The sequence below is a fragment of the Oncorhynchus clarkii genome, chromosome 19, assembly GCF_045791955.1.
Source record: "Oncorhynchus clarkii lewisi isolate Uvic-CL-2024 chromosome 19, UVic_Ocla_1.0, whole genome shotgun sequence".
Lineage (NCBI taxonomy): Eukaryota > Metazoa > Chordata > Actinopteri > Salmoniformes > Salmonidae > Oncorhynchus > Oncorhynchus clarkii.
In genome coordinates this window covers 47,808,530-47,831,865 of record NC_092165.1, presented here as the reverse complement: position 1 = coordinate 47,831,865, position 23,336 = coordinate 47,808,530, and the positions used below count along the sequence as shown (strand labels likewise).

The 23,336-nt window shown below is 43.6% G+C and overlaps 1 protein-coding gene across 1 annotated transcript in view; it reads left to right on the top strand.

The window, feature by feature from the left end:
* The window catches only part of LOC139374309 (disks large-associated protein 2-like), an 84,818-nt gene extending 62,974 nt beyond the window's left edge, over positions 1-21,844 (top strand). The window contains exons 6-12 of the mRNA XM_071115342.1: positions 1,512-1,571; positions 10,525-10,904; positions 17,203-17,288; positions 17,458-17,900; positions 18,010-18,101; positions 20,769-20,924; positions 21,638-21,844. Of these exons, the coding sequence (XP_070971443.1) occupies positions 1,512-1,571; positions 10,525-10,904; positions 17,203-17,288; positions 17,458-17,900; positions 18,010-18,101; positions 20,769-20,924; positions 21,638-21,844 (1,424 nt within the window). The remainder of the gene's footprint in view (positions 1-1,511; positions 1,572-10,524; positions 10,905-17,202; positions 17,289-17,457; positions 17,901-18,009; positions 18,102-20,768; positions 20,925-21,637) is intronic.
* The last annotated feature ends 1,492 nt before the right edge of the window (positions 21,845-23,336 follow it).

Below are 23,336 nucleotides of genomic sequence, written 5' to 3'. Positions count from 1 at the left end.
CACTAATGCTCTTGTGGCTGAATGGAAGCAAGTTCCTGCAGCAATTTTATTTCATTTAACCTTTATTTAACTAGGCAAGTCAGTTAAGAATAAATTCTTACTTACAATGACGGCCTACCAAAAGACAAAAGACCTCCTGCGGGGACGGGGGCTGGGATTAAAAATAAAAAATATAGGACAAAACACACATCACGACAAGAGAGACTTCAACACTACGGTTTTACAAGTAGGCCATCATTGTAAATAAGAATTTGTTCCTGACTTGCCTAGTTAAATAATGGTTAAATAAAAATAAATAAAGAGAGATCTAAGACAACAACATAGCATGGCAGCAACACATGACAACACAGCATAGTAGCAACACCACATGACAACAACATGGTAGCAACACAACATGGTAGCTGCACAAAACATGGTACAAACATTATTGGGCACAGACAACAGCACAAAGGCAAGAAGGCAGAGACAATAATACATCACGCAATGTTCCACCGTCTAGTGAAAAGCCTTCACAGAAGAGTGGAGGCTGTTATAGCAGCAAAGGGGGGGGGCAACTCCATATTAATGCCCATGGCTTTGGAATGAGATGTTTGATGAACAGGTGTCCACATACTTTTGGTCATGTAGTGTATATTTATATATATAAATGTATATAGATTTGTATATATATAGATATATACTCCAGACTCTGATATTGCACATCCTAATATTTATATATTCCATTCTTCTACTTTTAGATTTGTGTGTATTGTTGTGAATTGTTAGACGTTACTGCACTGTTGGAATTAGGAACATAAGCATTTTGCTACACCCACAATAACATCGGCTAAATATGTGTGTGTGACCAATAAAATTTGATTTGTGGTGTGCAGAACGGCATCTGGGAAAGCACAACTCGTCGATCCTTGTCAGGGATGGGCTATTGTAGCAGACGACCACCCTGGGTTCCACTCCTACTAGAAAAAAACAAGAGGGCTCCAGTGAGAACACGGTCACCAACACTGGACAATTGAGGAGTGGAAGAACATTTAGTTCAGTTGAGTGGCCTGGTCAGTTCCCAGACCTCAACCCAATAGAGCATCTTTGGGATGAGATGGAACAAGCTGTTCGCAGCATGAATGTACCAACGTCCAATCTGCAGCAACTGCATGATGCCATCGTGTCAGCATGGACCAAAATCCATGTGGAACATTTCCAACACCTTGTAGAATGCCCTGAATAATTCAGGCTCTTCTGAAGGAAAAGAGGGTTCCGACCCATTACTAGATGGGTGTACCTAATAAACTGTCCGGTGAGTGTATGTTGCTGTTGAAGGAAAAAGTAAACTGCTGCTGCCTTACAATCTATCCAAGGTGCTTCAATTGATATATTATATTTTATTATCTCCCATTATCCTCCTATCTATGGGTACAGTATGTAGCTGTTTTTCTGTATAGTGTACTGTGATTAGTGTTCTGTGTACTAGGCAGATGTGACCAGGATGTTGAATGTGATTGGCTGGCTTGTTTCAGGGATCCAGTTCCGCCTCCCCTCCACCTGCAGCACTGACCGGACGACCCACGAAACCCCAGGTAAACCTCCTGTCCAAGCCAATAGTGGATGGTGAATATGTTTTAAACCAGCATCGTTTATCATTTATTCATGACATACAGTAAAAATTCTGTGAATAAGCAGTCTCACATTCACACTGGTTTATCAAGCTTATCAAGATTAAACAAAACAACAACACCACCACATAATAATCCCTGAAAACAAGCGTCAGTTACCGTTAGAACCCTGCAACACTCACTCACTCTCTCTCTCTCTCTCTCTCTCTCTCTCTCTCTCTCTCTCTCTCTCTCTCTCTCTCTCTCTCTCTCTCTCTCTCTCTCTCTGATCACCCTTGGCTATTTATTTTCTCCTTGAGCCTCTCTGCCGCGTTGTGGACCTTATTGATTCATCAGGCACAAGCCCTTATCTTGCAGGTAGATTGAAAAACGGCAGGGGAATGTAAAATACCCCTCTCCTCTTTTCCCTCTTCTCCTCTCCCCTCTTCCTCCTAAAACGGTCTATGGGAGTGAGAGAAATCGTGAGAGCTCTAGCAATGACGAACGCTTCGGAACATTGGCCCGCATGACTGATGGACCTTCCTTCCTTCCCTCCATCCTTCCTTCCTTACTTCCCTCCCTCACTCCCTCCGCACACTCACCAACAGGCACACACACACACACACACCCTTCTCCTCTGTATAGGTCAAGGTTTCTATTTGTAGATTCCCTGGGCCTTGGTGATACATCTGGCAGGGAGAGCACTTTGTCAAGTTATTTTGTTTAAAATGTTGGAGTTAAGGCCTCCGTGGCAGATGCTGTGCTGCCAGCCATGGGGTCTGGAGTGACAGAGAGGAGTGACAATTACCTTGGACCCCTGCACATAATTACCTCGTACCCCTGCACATAATTACCTTGTACCCTTGCACATCGACTCGGTACTGGTACCCCGTGTACATAGCCAAGTTATCGTTACTCATCATCAGTGGAGATTTTAGCATGTAAATCTTGGTTGGCAAAAAATAAATACATGTGGGATGCATGCCAGCAAAGCCAATACACAACACAACACTAAACAATACATTAATTGCATAATAACAGTGACAAATGGTGCCCACAAACTGTTCGGGCCTACATAAAGCTGTCCCAACAGCAGGGTCCCAACCCAACACTGCTACACCTGAATATCAGTTGAGCCTTGTCTGGCAGTGAAACAGTTAATTCAGCCTCATTTCCTGCCTTTTAAAAAAACATAGCTGATATGGCTGACTTGCTTAAACAAATGTGGTTTCTACTGACAATTGAGATGTACAAGCCATGGCATAAGGGGACGGACGACAAGCGGATATGAAGCAATCCGTAATTTCGAATAACATATTAATGATCGAGCTAGGACAGACTAATAGTCTATAACTATTTGTTCATCACTTTTGAAATGTACAGCGACAGAATTCAGAACATGGGCCGTTCTTACAGTGTTGTCCCTGTACACCAAGTCAGAACCGTAGGATAAATAAAGGGGGCATATAAGCAGACAATGAAAGCTCTTACAATATTAAATGTTTACATTTCTCAAAAACAGGTTATAGGCTACATGTGCACCACCAATTCAGAACAGTGGGTGAAATTAAGAGGTGAAAATAGACCAAATTATTAGGGTGAGGCACATGGGCTACTACCAGCTTACTACACAATATACACTAAGTATTACCTTCTTAGCTACAGTATATATATATATATATATCTCCCTGGCATATTATGTAATTTATGCAGCAGCATACAAGACATTTTCGGACTCACCTTGTTGTTCTGTGCTCACTTGAATAGGAAAGTGGTGCGACGGTCCTTCATGGGAAAATTCTGTCATCAAAGTCTGGCATTCTCTGTATTTATGGTGCTTTCAAGACAACTGTTAACTAAAAAAAAAATCTAAAATTGAATCATGATGGCGTCAGTGATCTTGAGGTCTTAGCTCTAGAAAGTGGCCCGAGTTCCCGATTTACGATTCTGAGTTGGATGAAAGTTCAAAATGTATTTTCCCACTGTAACTAATTTTTCCCAAGTTCCCAGTTGTCTTGAACTCATTAAAGTCATATTTTGCAGTTTCAAGTTAACAGTTGTTTTGTGTGCTGCACAAATCATGCTTCATTGACAGCATGGACAATTCTGAAAGTTTTAGCATTTTAAACTAGGAAAAGAGACACTTAATCTTAGACTTGGACCACAAAGCCACTCCACTGAATAGCAGGCTCAGGATTGCTTTGCAATGCTTGCAGTTATCCACTGGTTCGTTCCAACCACTGGTGGTTTGAATTTGCAATTTCCAATTTGTTGTGAAATGTTTATGTCCAATGACCGTTGAGCAAGGATATGTTTTATCTATAATTTCTCTTCATTATTTCTCTTCATATGACAAGGATTAAAAAGATTTTACCAGCAGATTGTCAACTTGATTCATGATGATGACTGCTAGCTAAAAATGTGAAAGTATGATGTTGACATGATTCGTCCAATCAAAGCTACTGTAGATATAACGTGATTTGAAGTCATTTTATCTGTGGCCAATGAATTTGAGCCTTCTTGGATGGGCACTTCTAATGTAACTCTATGGCAGCACCCAGGGGGCTTGAATTTTCGAGCTCTACCCCACCACTAGGCTGAAGCACCTTCATGTTGGAGCTGCCTTATTCAAGAAAAACTAAAAGAGACCATGTTTGTATGCGGCTTTATTAACTCGATATATATATATATATATATATATATATATATATATATATATATATATATATATATATATACATATACAGTGCCTTGCGAAAGTATTCGGCCCCCTTGAACTTTGCGACCTTTTGCCACATTTCAGGCTTCAAACATAAAGATATAAAACTGTCTTTTTTTGTGAAGAATCAACAACAAGTGGGACACAATCATGAAGTGGAACGACATTTATTGGATATTTCAAACTTTTTTAACAAATCAAAAACTGAAAAATTGGGCGTGCAAAATTATTCAGCCCCTTTACTTTCAGTGCAGCAAACTCTCTCCAGAAGTTCAGTGAGGATCTCTGAATGATCCAATGTTGACCTAAATGACTAATGATGATAAATACAATCCACCTGTGTGTAATCAAGTCTCCGTATAAATGCACTTGCACTGTGATAGTCTCAGAGGTCCGTTAAAAGCGCAGAGAGCATCATGAAGAACAAGGAACACACCAGGCAGGTCCGAGATACTGTTGTGAAGAAGTTTAAAGCCGGATTTGGATACAAAAAGATTTCCCAAGCTTTAAACATCCCAAGGAGCACTGTGCAAGCGATAATATTGAAATGGAAGGAGAATCAGACCACTGCAAATCTACCAAGACCTGGCCGTCCCTCTAAACTTTCAGCTCATACAAGGAGAAGACTGATCAGAGATGCAGCCAAGAGGCCCATGATCACTCTGGATGAACTGCAGAGATCTACAGCTGAGGTGGGAGACTCTGTCCATAGGACAACAATCAGTCGTATATTGCACAAATCTGGCCTTTATGGAAGAGTGGCAAGAAGAAAGCCATTTCTTAAAGATATCCATAAAAAGTGTTGTTTAAAGTTTGCCACAAGCCACCTGGGAGACACACCAAACATGTGGAAGAAGGTGCTCTGGTCAGATGAAACCAAAATTGAACTTTTTGGCAACAATGCAACACGTTATGTTTGGCGTAAAAGCAACACAGCTCATCACACTGAACACACCATCCCCACTGTCAAACATGGTGGTGGCAGCATCATGGTTTGGGCCTGCTTTTCTTCAGCAGGGACAGGGAAGATGGTTAAAATTGATGGGAAGATGGATGGAGCCAAATACAGGACCATTCTGGAAGAAAACCTGATGGAGTCTGCAAAAGACCTGAGACTGGGACGGAGATTTGTCTTCCAACAAGACAATGATCCAAAACATAAAGCAAAATCTACAATGGTTCAAAAATAAACATATCCAGGTGTTAGAATGGCCAAGTCAAAGTCCAGACCTGAATCCAATCGAGAATCTGTGGAAAGAACTGAAAACTGCTGTTCACAAATGCTCTCCATCCTACCTCACTGAGCTCAAGCTGTTTTGCAAGGAGGAATGGGAAAAAATTTCAGTCTCTCGATGTGCAAAACTGATAGAGACATACCCCAAGCGACTTACAGCTGTAATCGCAGCAAAAGGTGGCTCTACAAAGTATTAACTTAAGGGGGCTGAATAATTTTGCACGCCCAATTTTTCAGTTTTTGATTTGTTAAAAAAGTTTGAAATATCCAATAAATGTCGTTCCACTTCATGATTGTGTCCCACTTGTTGTTGATTCTTCACAAAAAATACAGTTTTATATCTTTATGTTTGAAGTCTGAAATGTGGAAAAAGGTCGCAAAGTTCAAGGGGGCCGAATACTTTCGCAAGGCACTGTATATATTTACATTGTTTACAAACTGATATGTGACATGTATTAATGCCAAAATAACATGCAAAACAGACAAGCCCCACATTTTTGCTGAAAATATGGGGCTCCAAACAGGTGGGGTTCTGCCCTTTTAAAACAGTCTAAGGGGGGATCACGTGACCCTTGAACGAGATGGCCGCATGAACTAAGAGCTCCGCACAAGTAGTTTCCAATTCCTAATCTTACCTCCACTTCAAGTTAAAACTCCTTTAGCTTTAGTCAAAAGGTCATGGCGGCTACAAAAGGTGACATTACAGGTGACATTTGTACCCGGATTTGAGCATTAGCCACGGAAAAAGCCTCCAAGAAACAGCTAGCTTCCGAAAAATCTAGCGCCATTAGCCAGGCGCAAGAGGGCCCCCCAGGCCCAACAAATGCCAACCTTGCACTCTGCCGAAGACATCCTTTCTGAACTGAGATCTCAATGTACAGAACTCAACATCAAATTAGATGGCACTAACTCTCAGCTCAGTGCGATAGGGGGCAAGGTGACAACCCTGGAAAATGCTTTGCCCTGACATCAATAACAAGTTAACCATCAAGGCGGGCACCTGGATGAGGCAGAGAGGTGAATCCTATCCATGGAAAACTCACTGACAAACGCCATGGAAACAATAGCATATGCTAAAAAGAAAATAGAGCATCTGGAAGAGAAAACCTGGAAAACCTGGAAAACAGGTGACGAAGGAATACTTGTGTTCTATTAAATCTGGGAGAAAAAGTAGAGGGAAACATGCCACTGATCCGCATCCTGCAGGACAAACTTCCCGAGTGGCTCCACCTGTCCACCGACAGGCCCATAGAACTCAAGAGAGCTCACCAAGCACTGAGGCCCCCACTAGCAGCCAGACAACCACCGCGCCCAATCACCATACGTTTCCTGAGATTCACCGACAAGGAACGAGTCCTACAGGCGGCGAAAATCAACACCATTACAGTGGGAAACACCAAACTCACCTTACACCGGGACCTGTCAGCTGGAATACACTGAAAGCACGCAGAGTTTGATGAGGTGAAGAAGTACTCCGTTGACCGAGGCATCTTTAGGGGATTGAAATACCAATAAAACTTTAAATTGAAAAAAAAAAAGTCTAAGGCACTGCATCTCAGTCATTACAGACCCTGGTTCGATTCCAGGCTGCATCATAACTGGCCAAGATTGGGAGTCCCAATTGGCCCAGCATCGTCTGGTTTAGGGTTTGGCCGGGGTAGGCCGTCATTGTAAATAAGAATTTGTTCTTAACTGACTTGCCTAGTTAAATAAAGGTTCCATTTTAAAAAAACTGTTGGGGAAAAAAAGATTGTCCCACTACGCGCAAAACAGATGGGATGGCATATCGCTGCAGAATGTTGTGGTAGTCATGCTGGTTAAGTGTGCCTTGAATTCTAAATAAATCACCAACAGTGTCACACCTCCTCCTCCATGCTTCATGGTGGGAACCACACATGCGGAGATCCTCTGTTCACCTACTCTGCATCTCACAAAGACACGGTGGTTGGAACCAAAAATCTCACATTTGGACTCATCATTTGGACCCAAAGCACACATTTCCACTGGTCTAATGTCTATTGCTCGTGTTTGTTGGCCCAAGCAAGTCTTTTCTTCTTATTGGTGTCCTTTATTAGTGGTTTCTTTGCAGCAATTCAACAATGAAGGCCTGATTCATGCAGTCTCCTCTGAACAGTTAATGTTGAGATGTGTCTGTTACTTGAACTCTTTGAATCATTTATTTGGGCTGCAATTTCTGAGGCTGGTAACTCTAATGAAATTATCCTCTGCAGCAGAGGTAACTCTGAGTTTTCCTTTCCTGTGTCGGTCCTCATGAGAGCCAGTTGCATCATGGTGCTTGATGGTTTTTGCGACTGCACTTGAAGAAACTTTCAAAGTTCTTGAAATGTTCCGTGTTGACTGACCTTCATGTCTTAAAGTTTCTCTTTGCTTATTTGAGCTGTTCTTGCCATAATATTGACTTGGTATTTTACCAAATAGGGCTACCTTCTGTATACCACCCCTACCTTGTCACAACACAACTGATTGGCTCAAACACATTACAAAGGATAGAAATTCCACAAATTAACTTTTAACAAGGCACACCTGTTAATTGAAATGCATTCCAGGTGACTACCTCATGAAGCTGGCTGAGAAAATGCCAAGAGTGTGCAAAGCTGTCATCAAGGCAAAGGGTGGCTACTTTGAAGAATCTCAAATATAAAATATATTTGGATTTGTTTAACACTTTTTGGGGTTACTTCATGATTTCATATGTGTTATTTCATAGTTTTGATGTGCAATGTAGAAAATAGTTCAAATCAAGAAAAACCCTTGAATGAGTAGGTGCGTCTAAACTTTTGACTGGTGCTGTAAATCAAAACTAGACGTTGAACTGACGTCTGTGCCCAGTGGGATATCCTTAAAAGCCTGGTAAACGAAGCACTGTTTAGTATTTTTTATCATCTTGATGATATGGCCGGAGACACTTTGCTTTTTGAAAGTCCAATTTTTTGAATGACTGCTAACAAGCAAAAAGGTGTCCATGTTGTTGTCATGGAGATAAGGAGCAGGTTTTCTGTCTGGATAGTTATTGTGTGATTTAAAGGTTAAGTAAAACCACCTGTCTTGCCTGGTATGGTTGCTATGGTTTCTGTTGGCTGAGACGTGAGGGGACAGGCTAAATGCTGAGTAACACTGCCAAGATGGGGGGGTCCATCTGCTGAATCTTCTCACTTTATTTCCTTCTCTCTTACCCTCTCTCTCTCTTTATTTATTTATTTATCTTTTTCTCCCTCTCTCACTCTCTCTTTCTTTCTCTTTTTTCTCCCTCACCCTCTCTTTCTCTCTCTGTATATGTACTGTATATACACTTTATCTCGCCTTTTCGCTCTCTCAATGTCTGTATCTTTCTGTCTCTTCTTTGTTATTCTTTCTCTCTCTACTGACTCATCTTGGTGACCTCTTTGAGAAGATAATTTCTGAATGGGGAACAAAGTGAGTCATTAGGCCTTAGAGCAGTATGCTGAGCTCTACACAGCGGATGTCAGCAGAGGGTATTTATAGAACCAGCCTGGGTGCTGCTGGGGAGTGCTTAAGGGTCATGGTGTTGGAGGGACAAATTCTGCATTGAATGCATATTCAAAACCAATTCATACTCCAATGCCATTGTTAGTCCATTTTAAAGTAGTCCGAAGAGGATAAGTTTTCTTCAAATGAGAAACCCAGTAGAAATATTTTCTGGAGAATGGAATAGAGGATGAAGAATTCACTGAAGGGACTGAACACAAATCAATTAGCCCCTGTCAGTACATACATTCATAAATTATTTAATTTGATGCCCAGAAGACATGCTTGAATTTTTCAGTGAGCATACATTTTGTGTAACAAATAATTGCAAACCGTTGAAAACTCCATTAGTCCCTACAATATACTAGTTTCTTAGAAATGCTGGCCTGCTGTATAATTCAGTGTACTGTATTCCTCCTTCCCTTTCTCTATGGTCAGTGGTATCTGGTCTCCTTGGGACGTCCCTACCATAAACACTAACCATAACCTTAACCCCTACCCTAGCCAGAAGTCTTACCTAACCCTAATCTTAACCCCTACCCTAGCCAGAAGTCTTACTAATCTTAACCCCTACCCTAGCCAGAAGTCTTACCTAACCCTAATCTTAACCCCTACCCTAGCCAGAAGTCTTACCTAACCCTAATCTTAACCCCTACCCTAGCCAGAAGTCTTACCTAACCCTAATCTTAACCCCTACCCTAGCCAGAAGTCTTACCTAACCCTAATCTTAACCCCTACCCTAGCCAGAAGTCTTACCTAACCCTAATCTTAACCCCTACCCTAGCCAGAAGTCTTACCTAACCCTAATCTTAACCCCTACCCTAGCCAGAAGTCTTACCTAACCCTAATCTTAACCCCTACCCTAGCCAGAAGTCTTACCTAACCCTAATCTTAACCCCTACCCTAGCCAGAAGTCTTACCTAACCCTAATCTTAACCCCTACCCTAGCCAGAAGTCTTACCTAACCCTAATCTTAACCCCTACCCTAGCCAGAAGTCTTACCTAACCCTAATCTTAACCCTTGCCGTAACCATTTAAAATGACAACTTCAAGGGGGTAGTGACGTCCTAAGGATTCTGGATAGTACAAAACCTCTCTTTATAAGAGTTCTGATGAGCCAAGACCACTGTGGGCTTTGATCATTAGATGTTCTTCAAATGGTTCAAAATGTTTGAGTTGATAGCCTGTTACAGTATTAGGCTGCTCCGTCAAAGTTATTTTTTAAAGGAGAGGACACATCAAACCCAGTTATTTATATAGTCACATTCTCATTTGCACTTGAAAGATATTTTTAATTTTTATAATCCCCTGCTCATCAAATACATGTAAGGAGAATGGCTGTCAACACTCCACAGTGAATACCTCTGTGGTCTCTCCGCTCTCTGATTGTCAACAGCATAGCCCTACAGTACCTCATCTACTTCCACATCATATTACTTCCTTTTAACTTTGACCTTCTCTATTCCTCTATCTTTCAGAGATCACGTACACAAACAACTACAAGAATATGACCCCTCCGCCGGTCCCGCCCCGCTCCACCGTAGGCTCTAAGCCCCTCATCTCAGTCACGGCTCAGAGCAGCACAGAATCCACCCAGGATGCGTACCATGAGGGTAGACCTCCTCGAGGGTGGGGGGACGGGCTGGGCCTGAGCCTGGGCAGGTCCCTGTATAACTCCACAGACAGTCTGGACAGTGCCAAGGCGGTGACTATAGCCATGGAGGCTGCAGGGGTGATGTCTGGGAAGAGACACCCGTCCACAGACAGTCATAGCTCAGTGTTGACCTGTGATAAAGCCATCCTGGTGTCCAAGGCTGAGGAGTACCTCAAAACACCACGCTCTTCCATAGGGATACAGGTGAGTGGCACGCACGCACGCACGCACGCACGCACGCAAGCACACACACACACACACAAACACACACACACACACACACACACACACACACACACACACACACACACACATACACACGGGTATACAAAAAATTGTGCACACACACACACCCACCCATTCATAAAGTCGCACGCTCATCTATCCCACTCTGGCACACCAGTCTCTCCTCTAGGTCTAAAAATAGAACCAATGAGTCATCCTACTGCAATCCATTAATTAGAATTCAACTCATGAATCGGGCTTTACTGAATGGGTCTCTCTCCCTTCCTCCCTCCCTCCCTCTCCCCTCTCCCCTCTCCCTCTCTCTCCTCTCTCTTTTCTCTCTCTTCACTCTCTTACCCTCTCTCTTTTCTCTTTCATTATCTCTTCCATCTGTGACCCTGGGAGTAAGGGGCTTCATCACACACTGCAGTCTGCAGACGTCTGGCCTGACAGTTCCCCTGAATAAATCAATCAAACAGACAGACAGACAGACAGACAGACAGACAGGCCAGCAGTCACCAATTCAGACTGCATACAGCCTTTTATCAAAGGAGAATATTAAAGTTGTTCTGCTTGTGTATGGTGCAGTGAGCTCGTTCCTTCCCTATCTCACTATTTCCCTGTTCAAAGGCTGGGATTATCATGGATTCAGAGCTATCTACATGTATCTAATTAATGGAAGCTTCTCCAATGTCAAACATTTAAAGCGTGGTGTACCCCAGGGCAGCTCTCTAGGCCCTCTACTCTTTTCTATTTTTACCAATGACCTGCCACTGGCATTAAACAAAGCATGAGTGTCCATGTATGCTGATGATTCATCCATATACGCATCAGCAACCACAGCTAATGAAGTCACTGAAACCCTAAGCAAAGAGTTTTCAAATGGGTGGTCAGTATTAAACTGGTCCTGAACATCTCTAAAACTAAGAGCATTGTATTTGGTACAAATCATTCCCTAAGTTCTAGACCTCTAGCTGAATCTGGCAAGGAATGGTGTGGCTGTTGAACACATTGAGGAGACTAAATTACTTGGTGTTACCTTAGATTGTAAACTGTTATGGTCGAAACATATTGATTCAATGGTTGTAAATATCGGGAGAAGTCTGTCCATAATAAAGATGTTTTGACACCACACTCCACAAAGCCTGCAGGTCCTGCAGGCTCTAGTTTTATCTTATCTTGATTATTGTCCAGTCGTGTGGTCGAGTGCTGCAAGGAAAGACCTAGTTAGCTGCAGCTGGCCTTGAACAGAGTGGCACTTTTTTTTTATTTTTATTTTTTACCCCTTTTTCTCCCCAATTTCGTGGTATCCAATTGTTGTAGTAGCTACTAACTTGTCTCATCGCTACAACTCCCGTACGGGCTCGGGAGAGACGAAGGTTGAAAGTCATGCGTCCTCCGATACACAACCCAACCAAGCCGCACTGCTTCTTAACACAGCACGCATCCAACCCGGAAGCCAGCCCAATGCGCCGGAGGAAACACCGTGCTAGCGCACACTGCGCCCAGCCCGCCACAGGAGTCGCTGGTGCACAATGAGACAAGGACACCCCTACCGACCTTGCCCTCCCTAACCCGGGCAACGCTAGGCCAATTGTGCGTCGCCCCACGGACCTCCCGGTCACGGCCGGTTATGACAGAGCCTGGGCGCGAACCCAGGGACTCTGATGGCACAGCTGGCGCTGCAGTACAGCGCCCCTAACCACTGCGCCACCCGGGAGGCCAGAGTGGCACTTCTTGCTCTTCATTGTAATCATAGGGCTGATATAAATACCATGCATGTCAGTCTCTCTTGGCTAAGAGTTGAGGAGTTACTGACTGCATCACTTCTTTCTAGGAGAAACATTAATGTGTTGAAAATTCCAAATGGTTTGCATATTCAACTTACACAGCACTGCAACACACACTTACCCCACCAGACATGCCACCAGGGGTCTTTTCACACTCCCTAGGGACAGAACAAATTCAAGGAAACATACCGTATTATACAGAGCCATGAGTGCATGGAACTCCCTTCCCTCTCTTATAGAGCAAGTGAACAACAAACCTGGTTTCAAAAAACAAATAAAGCAACACCTCACGGCACAATGCCTCTCCCCTATCTGACCTGCTTGTTGTGTGTACTATATGTACTGACATGTACATGTAACTGATAGATGGACACACATGCACACTACATGTTAACATTTTCAATGTGTGTAAATTGTTAAGCATTTTGTCTGTAACGTCTTTTTCAGTAAGTGTCAGACTCTAGTAAGACTAGCTGTTGCCAATGGTATCGTCTAATAGCGTCGTCCTAATAAATCAAATCAAATTACTCTCAATGGTCACCCTCTTCTATCCTCCTGTCTCTCATCTCTCTCTATTCCCTCTCTTCTTTTCTCATTCTCCTCTCTCTCATCTCTCAACTATCTATCTCCACTTGTCTCTTTGCCCATTCTTTCTTTCCCTCCCCCTCTCTCTCTCTCTCTCTTCTCTCTCGCTCTCTCTCCCCTTCTCTCTTTCTCTCTCTGTTTCTCTCTATCTATCTCCTCCCTCTCTCTCCCCCCAGGCAGGGTTTGTTTGTGGAGACAGGTGAGTCTCAGTCCCTCAGAGAGATGATCAGGCAGCCCATCCTGGGTGATGAATGAAGATTTTAAATAGCTGAGCTGAATGCCGTGCCGCTCAGCGTGGTGCCTTGCTGTGTTGCATGCCATGCCACCCAAACACACTACCCGCCGTCTCCCCAAATCTGCTCACTAACGGACCCCTGATTCACCACACTCCTAATCAGATGCAGATACAGAATAATATATATAATTGCTGGGGAGAATAGGCAGAAGGAGAGAGAAGGAAAAGAGGGTCTGGGGGAGTTGCAGAGAGAAAGAGAGAGAAGGAAGAGAGGGTATGGTGGGGTGACAGAGAGAAAGAGAGAGAAGGAAGAGGGTATGGTTGGTTACAGAGAGAAAGAGAGAGAAGGAAGAGAGGGTATGGTGGGGTGACAGAGAGAAAGAGAGAGAAGGAAGAGGGTATGGTTGGTTACAGAGAGGAAGAGAGAGAAGGAAGATAGGGTGTGGTGGGGTGACAGAGAGAAAGAGAGAGAAGGAAGAGAGAGACAGGGGGTAATGGAGAAGGAGAGGCAGGAAGGCCTGAATTACATTGGTTTTCAAATTGGATCCAATGATGTGTGTAAAATACAGAAGCACTTTCGATTAGTAATGGCTGGCAGTGTGAATGTCTACATTTATTGAAACATACCAGACATGCAACACCAAAAGGCAGCAAAACCTCCAACAAAGTTTCCCTTTAAACTGTGCAGCTAGTATTCGGCCAGTGTGGTAAGATCAGTTTGAATTCACCTGCATCGTCACAGACCTCCTGGGCACAGTTCAGTAAAATTCACCTCTGGTACTGAAGCCTACAACCCTATTGATTGGCCCTTTCACCTCTCACCTCAGAAAGGACCACAATCTTAATCCTTAGCCTTTGACCGTTTGGGCGCAGTGTTTGAGTTTTGACGCCTTACGTTCTGGGGGCATTTATAGTGTACGGCGTCCATATTAGGACAGTGTAAGAATGGATAATGTAGCAGGATCTTACTCTCACTACCTACCTACTGTAACTTACTACCTGCCTTAATCTCCATTATGCTGATGCCTACAGTTTCCAAGGTTTCCACACCTGTGCTGTGTGCGCGTGTGTGTGTGTGCGTAGCGTGGTGTGTGTATTCATCAAACCAGGTGTTGCTTATTTTTTCTGTCTCTACCAGCACACTTTGAACATTTCCCAGGATCCCCTAAATCTCTCCCCTCCTCATCCATCATACAGCAGCAGCCCATTCTCTCTCTGAGGTGGACTTCGCTTTGTGTCTTTAGCAGAAAGTAATGGAGGTCACCTGGACCAGTAGCGACTCACCACTGATTACCTTTCTGGGAAAGAAAAGGAGGATTCAGAGTGCTCGCTGCCTGAATAGCAAAGTGTCCCTCCAAAAATGTCACTGCTTGTACCAGGCTACTCTGCAATGTAGCAGGCTTGACATTTTTCTAGATTCTCTGTTCATTGCAAACCACTTAAAGCTAAAGAGGTATTCATGTGAGCTTTTAAGGCTCTCAGACAGACAGACAGGCAGACAGGACTCTGCCTGCTTCAGCTGGATTCCACTGTGTAGTCTCTCAGAGCGGAGGAGGATGGGTGGTGGATGGGTGGTGAATGTGGGTCAAATGTGGGTGAATAGATGTTCAAATTACCCTGTTAATAATCAAGTTTAAAATTAGAGGTCTGCTGGTCTCACACTTGTATTACTCAACAGAGAGACAACATGTCAGTGGGCGTCACAAGGACTAAATCAAGCTACCACACACACCACACACTTCTACCTCCCAGATATTACTAGTCCCTGCAGACTGTAGGCTATATGCAACTTTTTTAATTTTTTAAATTTTATTTCACCTTTATTTAACCAGGTAGGCTAGTTGAGAACAAGTTCTCATTTGCAACTGTGACCTGGCCAAGATAAAGCATAGCAGTGTGAACAGACAACACAGAGTTACACACGGAGTAAACAATTAACAAGTCAATAACACAGTAGAAAAAAAAGAGAGTCTATATACATTGTGTGCAAAAGGCATGAGGAGGTAGGCGGATAATTACAATTTTGCAGATTAACACTGGAGTGATAAATGATCAGATGGTCATGTACAGGTAGAGATATTGGTGTGCAAAAGAGCAGAAAAGTAAATAAATATAAACAGTATGGGGATGAGGTAGGTAAAATTGGGTGGGCTATTTACCGATGGACTATGTACAGCTGCAGCGATCAGTTAGCTGCTCAGATAGCAGATGTTTGAAGTTGGTGAGGGAGATAAAAGTCTCCAACTTCAGCGATTTTTGCAATTCGTTCCAGTCACAGGCAGCAGAGAACTGGAACGAAAGGCGGCCAAATGAGGTGTTGGCTTTAGGGATGATCAGTGAGATACACCTGCTGGAGCGCGTGCTACGGGTGGGTGTTGCCATCGTGACCAGTGAACTGAGATAAGGCGGAGCTTTACCTAGCATGGACTTGTAGATGACCTGGAGCCAGTGGGTCTGGCGATGAACATGTAGCGAGGGCCAGCCGACTAGAGCATACAGGTCGCAGTGGTGGGTGGTATAAGGTGCTTTAGTAACAAAACGGATGGCACTGTGATAAACTGCATTCAGTTTGCTGAGTAGAGTATTGGAAGCTATTCTGTAGATGACGTTGAGAAATGCTTGTCGAAGTTTTCGATAATCATGGATTTATCGGTGGTGACCGTGTTACCTAGCCTCAGTGCAGTGGGCAGCTGGGAGGAGGTGCTCTTGTTCTCCATGGACTTCACAGTGTCCCAGAACTTTTTGGAGTTGCAAATTTCTGCCTGAAGAAGCTGGCCGTATTGGTTCCTGACTTCCCTGAACAGTTGCATATCGCGGGGACTATTCGATGCTATTGCAGTCCGCCACAGGATGTTGTTGTGCTGGTCGAGGGCAGTCAGGCATGGTAAAAGTTTTGTTGACAGTACATGTAATGAAGCGACAATGTTTTTTTTCTGACTCGAACAGTCACAGGATATATGTTTTTGTGTGTGAAACAAGTTCATGGAGAAAGATCAGATTAGAAAGAAAGAGATAGACAGGGTGCCCATGGACCATGTGTGAGATAGATAAAGAGAGAGAGACAGAGAAAGAGGGAGAGAGAGCGACAGACAAAAAGAGAGAGAGAGGCAAAGAGAGAAAGAGAGAGAATGGCAGAGAGAGCACGAGACAGACAGACAGACAGACAGACAGACAGACAGACAGTCCATAAAGCAAGTAGAGGATCAGTGCTGATAGGGCCATTCAATCAGGAGCAACAACTCTCAGGACCAAGAGGGATCAGTCTCTACCATCCCTGGCCAGCACCATCCACCCAGTACCATGCTTCAATGAACACTAATAAACACCTGTCTGTCAGTCTGTTACACACCACCCCAGGCATACTACACATGATCACATCTCTCCACACCCTAATTAGGTTTTGTAATGTATTTTTGTTTGTTAATGCCGTCCCTGTGTATCTCCAAAACGGCTGCTTGTTGTTGGTATAAATCACTGTGTTGAGTGCTGAGGGTGTTGAAGAACTAGTTGTGTTTGGTTGAGTTCTCTGCCTCTGTAAATCACACTGTAGTTATGTTCTGACAGGCCGCTTACAGTTGAGGAGGCACAGCACGGGACCAATAACCCCACGGACGTCTGGGAGTGGTCATAATGAGAACACTGTTGCTGTTATATTGTGTTGCATTAGGTGGAAGCAGCCACCGACTCGGAGTCAGAAACCAAAGGATCGAGGGAATACCATTCTGTGGGGATCCAAGTAGAAGATGACAAAAGGTAAAATGTTGTTTTTCATACATTCCTTTTCTGTAACAATGGCTTTACTACAGGCCTGGCCCAGTGTGTCTTTATCAAAGTCACCACCAGCCTTTCCTCTTTCTCTCTGTGTGTGTTAGTTTACAATACCCCTTGATTGAATGTTTGCTTTCCCTAATCTGTGTCTCAGAGGGCAGGGCAGGTTGAAGCGCTCCAACAGTGTAACAGCCTCCGTTCAGGCTGACATGGAGATGGAGGGGTTTCCCACCATGGAGGACAAGGGCCTACAGTTTGGAGGGGGCTTCCTAGGGGGGCACTCTGAGCCCAGCACGCCCACCCAGTATGGAGTTCGCACCGTCCGCACCCAGGGCCTCTTCAGCTACCGGGAGGACTACCGGACACCCACGGAGCCCCCCAGCCCCCAGCAGACCTCCAGCGAGACCACCTGGCAGCTAGAGCCCCCCTCTCCAAGGGAGCCCGCAGCATCGTCTGGAGAGTCGGGCCGCGTGTCCCCCGCCTTGCGGAGGGATGGAAGCTGGTTCATGCAGCTGCTCCACGCAGAGACCAAGAGGATGGAGGGATGGTGTAAAGAGATGGAGGCAGAGGCAGAGGAGAACGACCTCTCTGAGGACAGTGAGTGGGATAGGAGTCAGAATGTACAGTCAATTAGGAAACATTTTCTTCCATAGAGACTCGTAAGACCTTTAGGTAACAGACGATGAGTTGATTTTCTGTCTTTCAGTCCTAGGTAAAATCAGGAGTGCGGTGGGCAGTGCTCAGCTCCTTATGTCTCAGAAATTCCAGCAGTTATACTGGCTTTGTCAGCAGAACCTGGTGAGTAAAGTCATTGAAACATTGTGTGTACATACAGTTTGTGAGTGTGTGTTAAAAAAAATACACTACCGGTCAAAAGTTTTAGAACACCTACTCATTCAAGGGTTTTCTTAATTTTTTACTATTTTCTACATTGTAGAATAATAGGAAAAGGCATCAAAACTATGAAATAACACATGTGGAATCATGTAGTAACCAAAAAAGTGTTACATCAAAATGTTATTATATTTGTTTTATTTGTTATATTATTTGAGATCCTTCAAATAGCCACCCTTTGCCTTGATGATGGCTTTGCACACTCTTGGCATTCTCTCAACCAGCTTCACCTGGAATACTTTTGCAACAGTCTTTGAATTAGTTCCCACATATGCTGAGCACTTGTTGGCTGCTTTTCCTTCACTTTGCGGTCCAACTCTTCCCAAACCATCTCAATTTGGTCGAGGTCGAGGGATTGTGGAGGCCAGGTCATCTGATGCAGCACTCCATCACCCTCCTTCTTGGTAAAATAGCCCTTACACAGCCTAGAGTTGTGTTTTGGATCATTGTCCTAGTGAAAAACAAATGAGAGTCCCAAGCCCAACAGGTCAGAAACTATTGAATTTGCCATTGAGTATGGAAAAATACAAAACAAGAAATCTAGTACTTCTGAGATGACAGCATCTTGAGGTGAACAATAAGAGACTGTGAATTTTTTGTTTCACCAATGTCGCACTCCCAGCTCTAGACTAGAATACTGAGACGACCCTCCTTTAAATTAAGAACTATCTACGCAGAGCACTCTCTCTTCATATTGGTTTACCTCTATTCTTACTCCTCTGTATTGATCTCAGCCAAATATTCAAGATTTGAGATTAAGCCGGTCTGGACAAATTGTACTGCTATTTTTTGCCATATGCAGCAGAAATAGCAGCAATTCAGAAAAGGCTGAAAAGTGCACAGGGGATTATTTAGTTTGAACTAGTCTTTTACAGATAGTTTTTCTGCCTCTACTTCCCAGATAGACATTTTCCAAATAATACTGCATAGACTTTCAGAACATGGATTTGAGTCTATTTCAAAAAGTGGCATCCGGCAAATTTGAGGCTTAAGGAGATGTCTAATTGTGCTTTATTTGTAAAGCTTTTTCTCTCCTGGACAACCTAACTTGAACAAACTTCCAAAGACAGTTGTAGACTCATAAAAAGTGCATTACAGTGGCTTGGAAATAAAACTACATTCAAAAAGAGGCAAATAATTAGTAGGAAGCCTTTTGTCATAATGTTGATGTTACCAGATTGACTTTAGATGCAGTATAACATTAGCTAGCAAGCTAAGCTTGAGGGGAGGCCACTGGATTTTAGCTGGCTAATGTTACCATTGCTAGCTATTTTTTACGAACTTTGCTAGCTAATGACATTGTCATCTGTCTAAAGTAAATTTGATGACATGATAATGCTGGCAAAGTTGTTCTACTAAGTATTTGACTACTTTAGCAATATCATCATATTTCCAGGCACTATAGTGTAATTTAGACGAAACAGTAGTTAGCCTCTTTCCAGAATGACTGGGCTAATCACCACTTTAGGGCACCACTATGGCGCCGCCGATAGAGGATGGCTTATTAAGAACGTTCAGAACAATGTCATGACGCAACCGAGTGACGGAGGTGCAATCTATCAATACGGCACCCGCATACTTTATGAATTACAGAACTACTAAAGCTTTGCCTGGTACTGTATGTATGTACATGTGTACTGTAGCTCTTGGCACCACTTTATAGTGACAGTAGCCTAAGCTATTGTGTTAATAACGTGCAATTACCCTTTACCATGTACGGCACGTAGTTCTGAACACTTATTAAGTACTGCTTACTATTTTTCCTTTCTGAGACCTTCCACTTTATTAACTTCATTGTAATTCAAAGAGTGACCTAAACCTTTACTTCAGAGCCTATATATTTAGATCTACATTCAGAATGCAGCAGTCTGAAACTCCCCCAGACAGTTGGCTTTGATATTGTTGTGCCCTCCAGCTATCCAGTATATGGAGCACATCAAGTCACTGAATTAATGGGCGGAGATGGTAAGCCGGCGTCCAATGGGATGCTATGGATCTTATTTCTCAACTCTTAACTTCATAACAGAGTTGGAGATTTAGGCTATAGTCTCACTAGTATCTTCTGTGGTGTCAATAATGTGTCTGAGACACTAGAGCTCCAGCTGATTGGGACTCTGGTCGATGTGATGTGATGAATAAGACTGACTGTCAGTGAATGAAATGTGAGCCCTCTTCATGATTTCCCATCCTCATGGGGGTTAGGAGAGATTGCCATGGATCACATTTTGTTGTGGCTCGTTATAATGAAGTGTCCTCTAAGTCCAATAGTCTAACCATGAGATGACAATTGGAGAAAAACTGAAATGATTGTCTTTTTGAAGTTTGACCTTCCTGCTACCATGACTTTGCTGAAACTGTTTTATTATTATTTTAAATATACCATAAATCCTTGCAGTTTTCTGCTGTTGGAGTTCTGATAAGGACATCTAGTGGAAGTTATCAGAAGTGCAATAAATAACTTACAGTCTAAAACTACACTGTTTTTAAAGTGAACATGGAATATGATCTCGGTCTCAGGCCTAAAGTATCTGTAATTCAGGCACTGATGTGGTTATCTATAACCCCTTGCAGGACCCCAGTGCCATGCCCCGCCCCACCTCTCAGGACCTGGCTGGATTCTGGGACCTCCTGCAGCTGTCCATCGATGACGTCACCACCAAGTTTGACAAGCTGCAGCAGATGAAGAGCAACGACTGGAGGCCCGTAGAGAAGAGCCCTGAGAAGAAGGTGGGTAGCACTGAGGTATAGAGAATACAGTCTATTCTTATTCTGTTGTCTATAGTGGGTATTCTCAATGCCTGGTGAGACACAGACACAGAATTAGAGTCATTGTATTTCTATGGAAACAGATACAGCTACATATCACACAGTCAGAGCCTTATTAGAGAGAGATGTGAGATTACTCAGAGCCACATTGTAGTAGTGTGGAGTGGTGCTCTTCGTTATGTGAGGTCAAACGCTTAGTTAAGCACCACAGGGTGTATTTGACATGGTGCTTAACTATGCTGATTTATACCACTGGGTGTCATTGACATGGTGCTTAACTATGCTGATTTATACCACTGGGTGTCATTGACATGGTGCTTAACTATGCTGATTTATACCACTGGGTGTCATTGACATGGTGCTTAACTATGCTGATTTATACCACTGGGTGTCATTGACATGGTGCTTAACTATGCTGATTTATACCACTGGGTGTCATTGACATGGTGCTTAACTATGCTGATTTATACCACTGGGTGTCATTGACATGGTGCTTAACTATGCTGATATATACCACTGGGTGTCATTGACATGGTGCTTAACAATGCTGATTTATTTCTAATCACTCAAATGGATGATATGTCAACTACTGCTTATACATGTTGAATTACATAATCGTTTTTGATACAGTTCAGATTTTGGTCTAGTTTGTCTCTCTTTCTTCATGTGTCCAGTTACCACCTGCCATACCAAAGAAGTCCATGATCGGGAAGAGAGGCGTGACGCGGGAGAAATCCCTGGATCTTCCAGACCGCCACCGCCAGGAGGCACGCAGGAGGCTGATGGCGGCGAAGCGTGCAGCTTCCTTCCGCCAGAACTCGGTGTCAGAGAGAGCAGACAGCATCGAGATCTACATCCCTGAGGCCCAGACTCGCCTTTGAGAGCACTGGGACAGGGGTCAGGGGTGAGGGGCGTCTCCCCCTTCAGACTTCCCCTCAACTAGACTCTCCTTTAACTAGCCTTTTTCTAGACTATCTACTGTACACTTTCCTCCTTTATCTGTCTCCTCATGACTGTCATCATCTTCTGAGTTCATCTCCACTCCAGTCCTCGCTAAGTACGATATCGCAGAACCCCTCATCCATTACCAAATATGTATTAGTAGATATACAGAACCAGTCAACAGTTTGGACACACCTACTCATTCAGGGGTTTTCTTTATTTTTGCTATGTTATACCTTGTAGAATAATAATGAAGACATCAAAATGATGAAATAACACATATGGAATCATGTAGTAACCAAAAAAGTGTTAAACAAATCAAAATGTATTTTATATCTGAGATTCTTCAAATAGCCACCCTTTGCCTTGATGACAGCTTTGCACACTCTTGGCATTCTCTCAACCAGCTTCACCTGGAATGCTTTTCCAACAGTCTTGAAGGCGTTCCCACATATGCTGAGCACTTGTTGGCTGCTTTTCCTTCACTCTGCAATCCAATTCATCCCAAACGATCTCAATCAGGTTGAGGTCAGGTGATTGTGGAGGCCAGGTCATCTGATGCAGCACTCTATCACTCTCGTTGTTGGTCAAATAGCTCTTATACAGCTAAGAGTTGTGTTGGGTCATTGTCCTGTTGAAAAACAAATCGTAATCCCACTAACCGCAAACTAGATGGGATCAAATTACATTTTATTGGTCACATACACATGGTTAGCAGTTGTTAATGTGAGTGTAGTGAAATGCTTGTGCTTCTAGTTCTGACCGTGCAGTAATATCTAACAAGTAATCTGACAATTTCACAGAGCGACAATTACAGCCCTACAGGATGCTCTCGATTATGCGTCTGTTAAAGTTTGTGAGTGTTTTCGGTGACAAGCCAAATTTCTTCAGCCTCCTGAGGTTGAAGAGGCGCTATTGCGCCTTCTTCACCACGCTGTCTGTGTGGGTGGACCATTTCAGTTTGTCCACTCCCTCTGCTGTTTCCTGAAGTCCACGATCATCTCCTTTGTTTTGTTGACGTTGAGTGTGAGGTTATTTTCCTGATACCACACTCCGAGGGCTCTCACCTCCTCCCTGTAGGCCGTCTCGTCATTGTTGGTAATCGAGTTGAGTTGGAGGCGTGCATAGCCACGCAGTCATGGGTGAACAGGGAGTACAGGGGAGGGCTGAGAATGCACCCTTTTGGGGCCTCAGTGTTGAGTATCAAACATTGCTCATGTTTCTTGGTTTCCTACCCTTACCACCTAGGGGCGGCCCGTCAGAAAGTCCAAGGCCCAGTTGCACAGGGTGGGGTCGAGACCCAGGGTCTCAAGCTTAATGATGAGTTTGGAGGGTACTACGGTGTTAAATGCTGAGCTGTAATCGATGAACAACATTCTTACATAGGTATTTCTCTTGTCCAGATGGGTTAGGACAGTGTAATGGCTATTG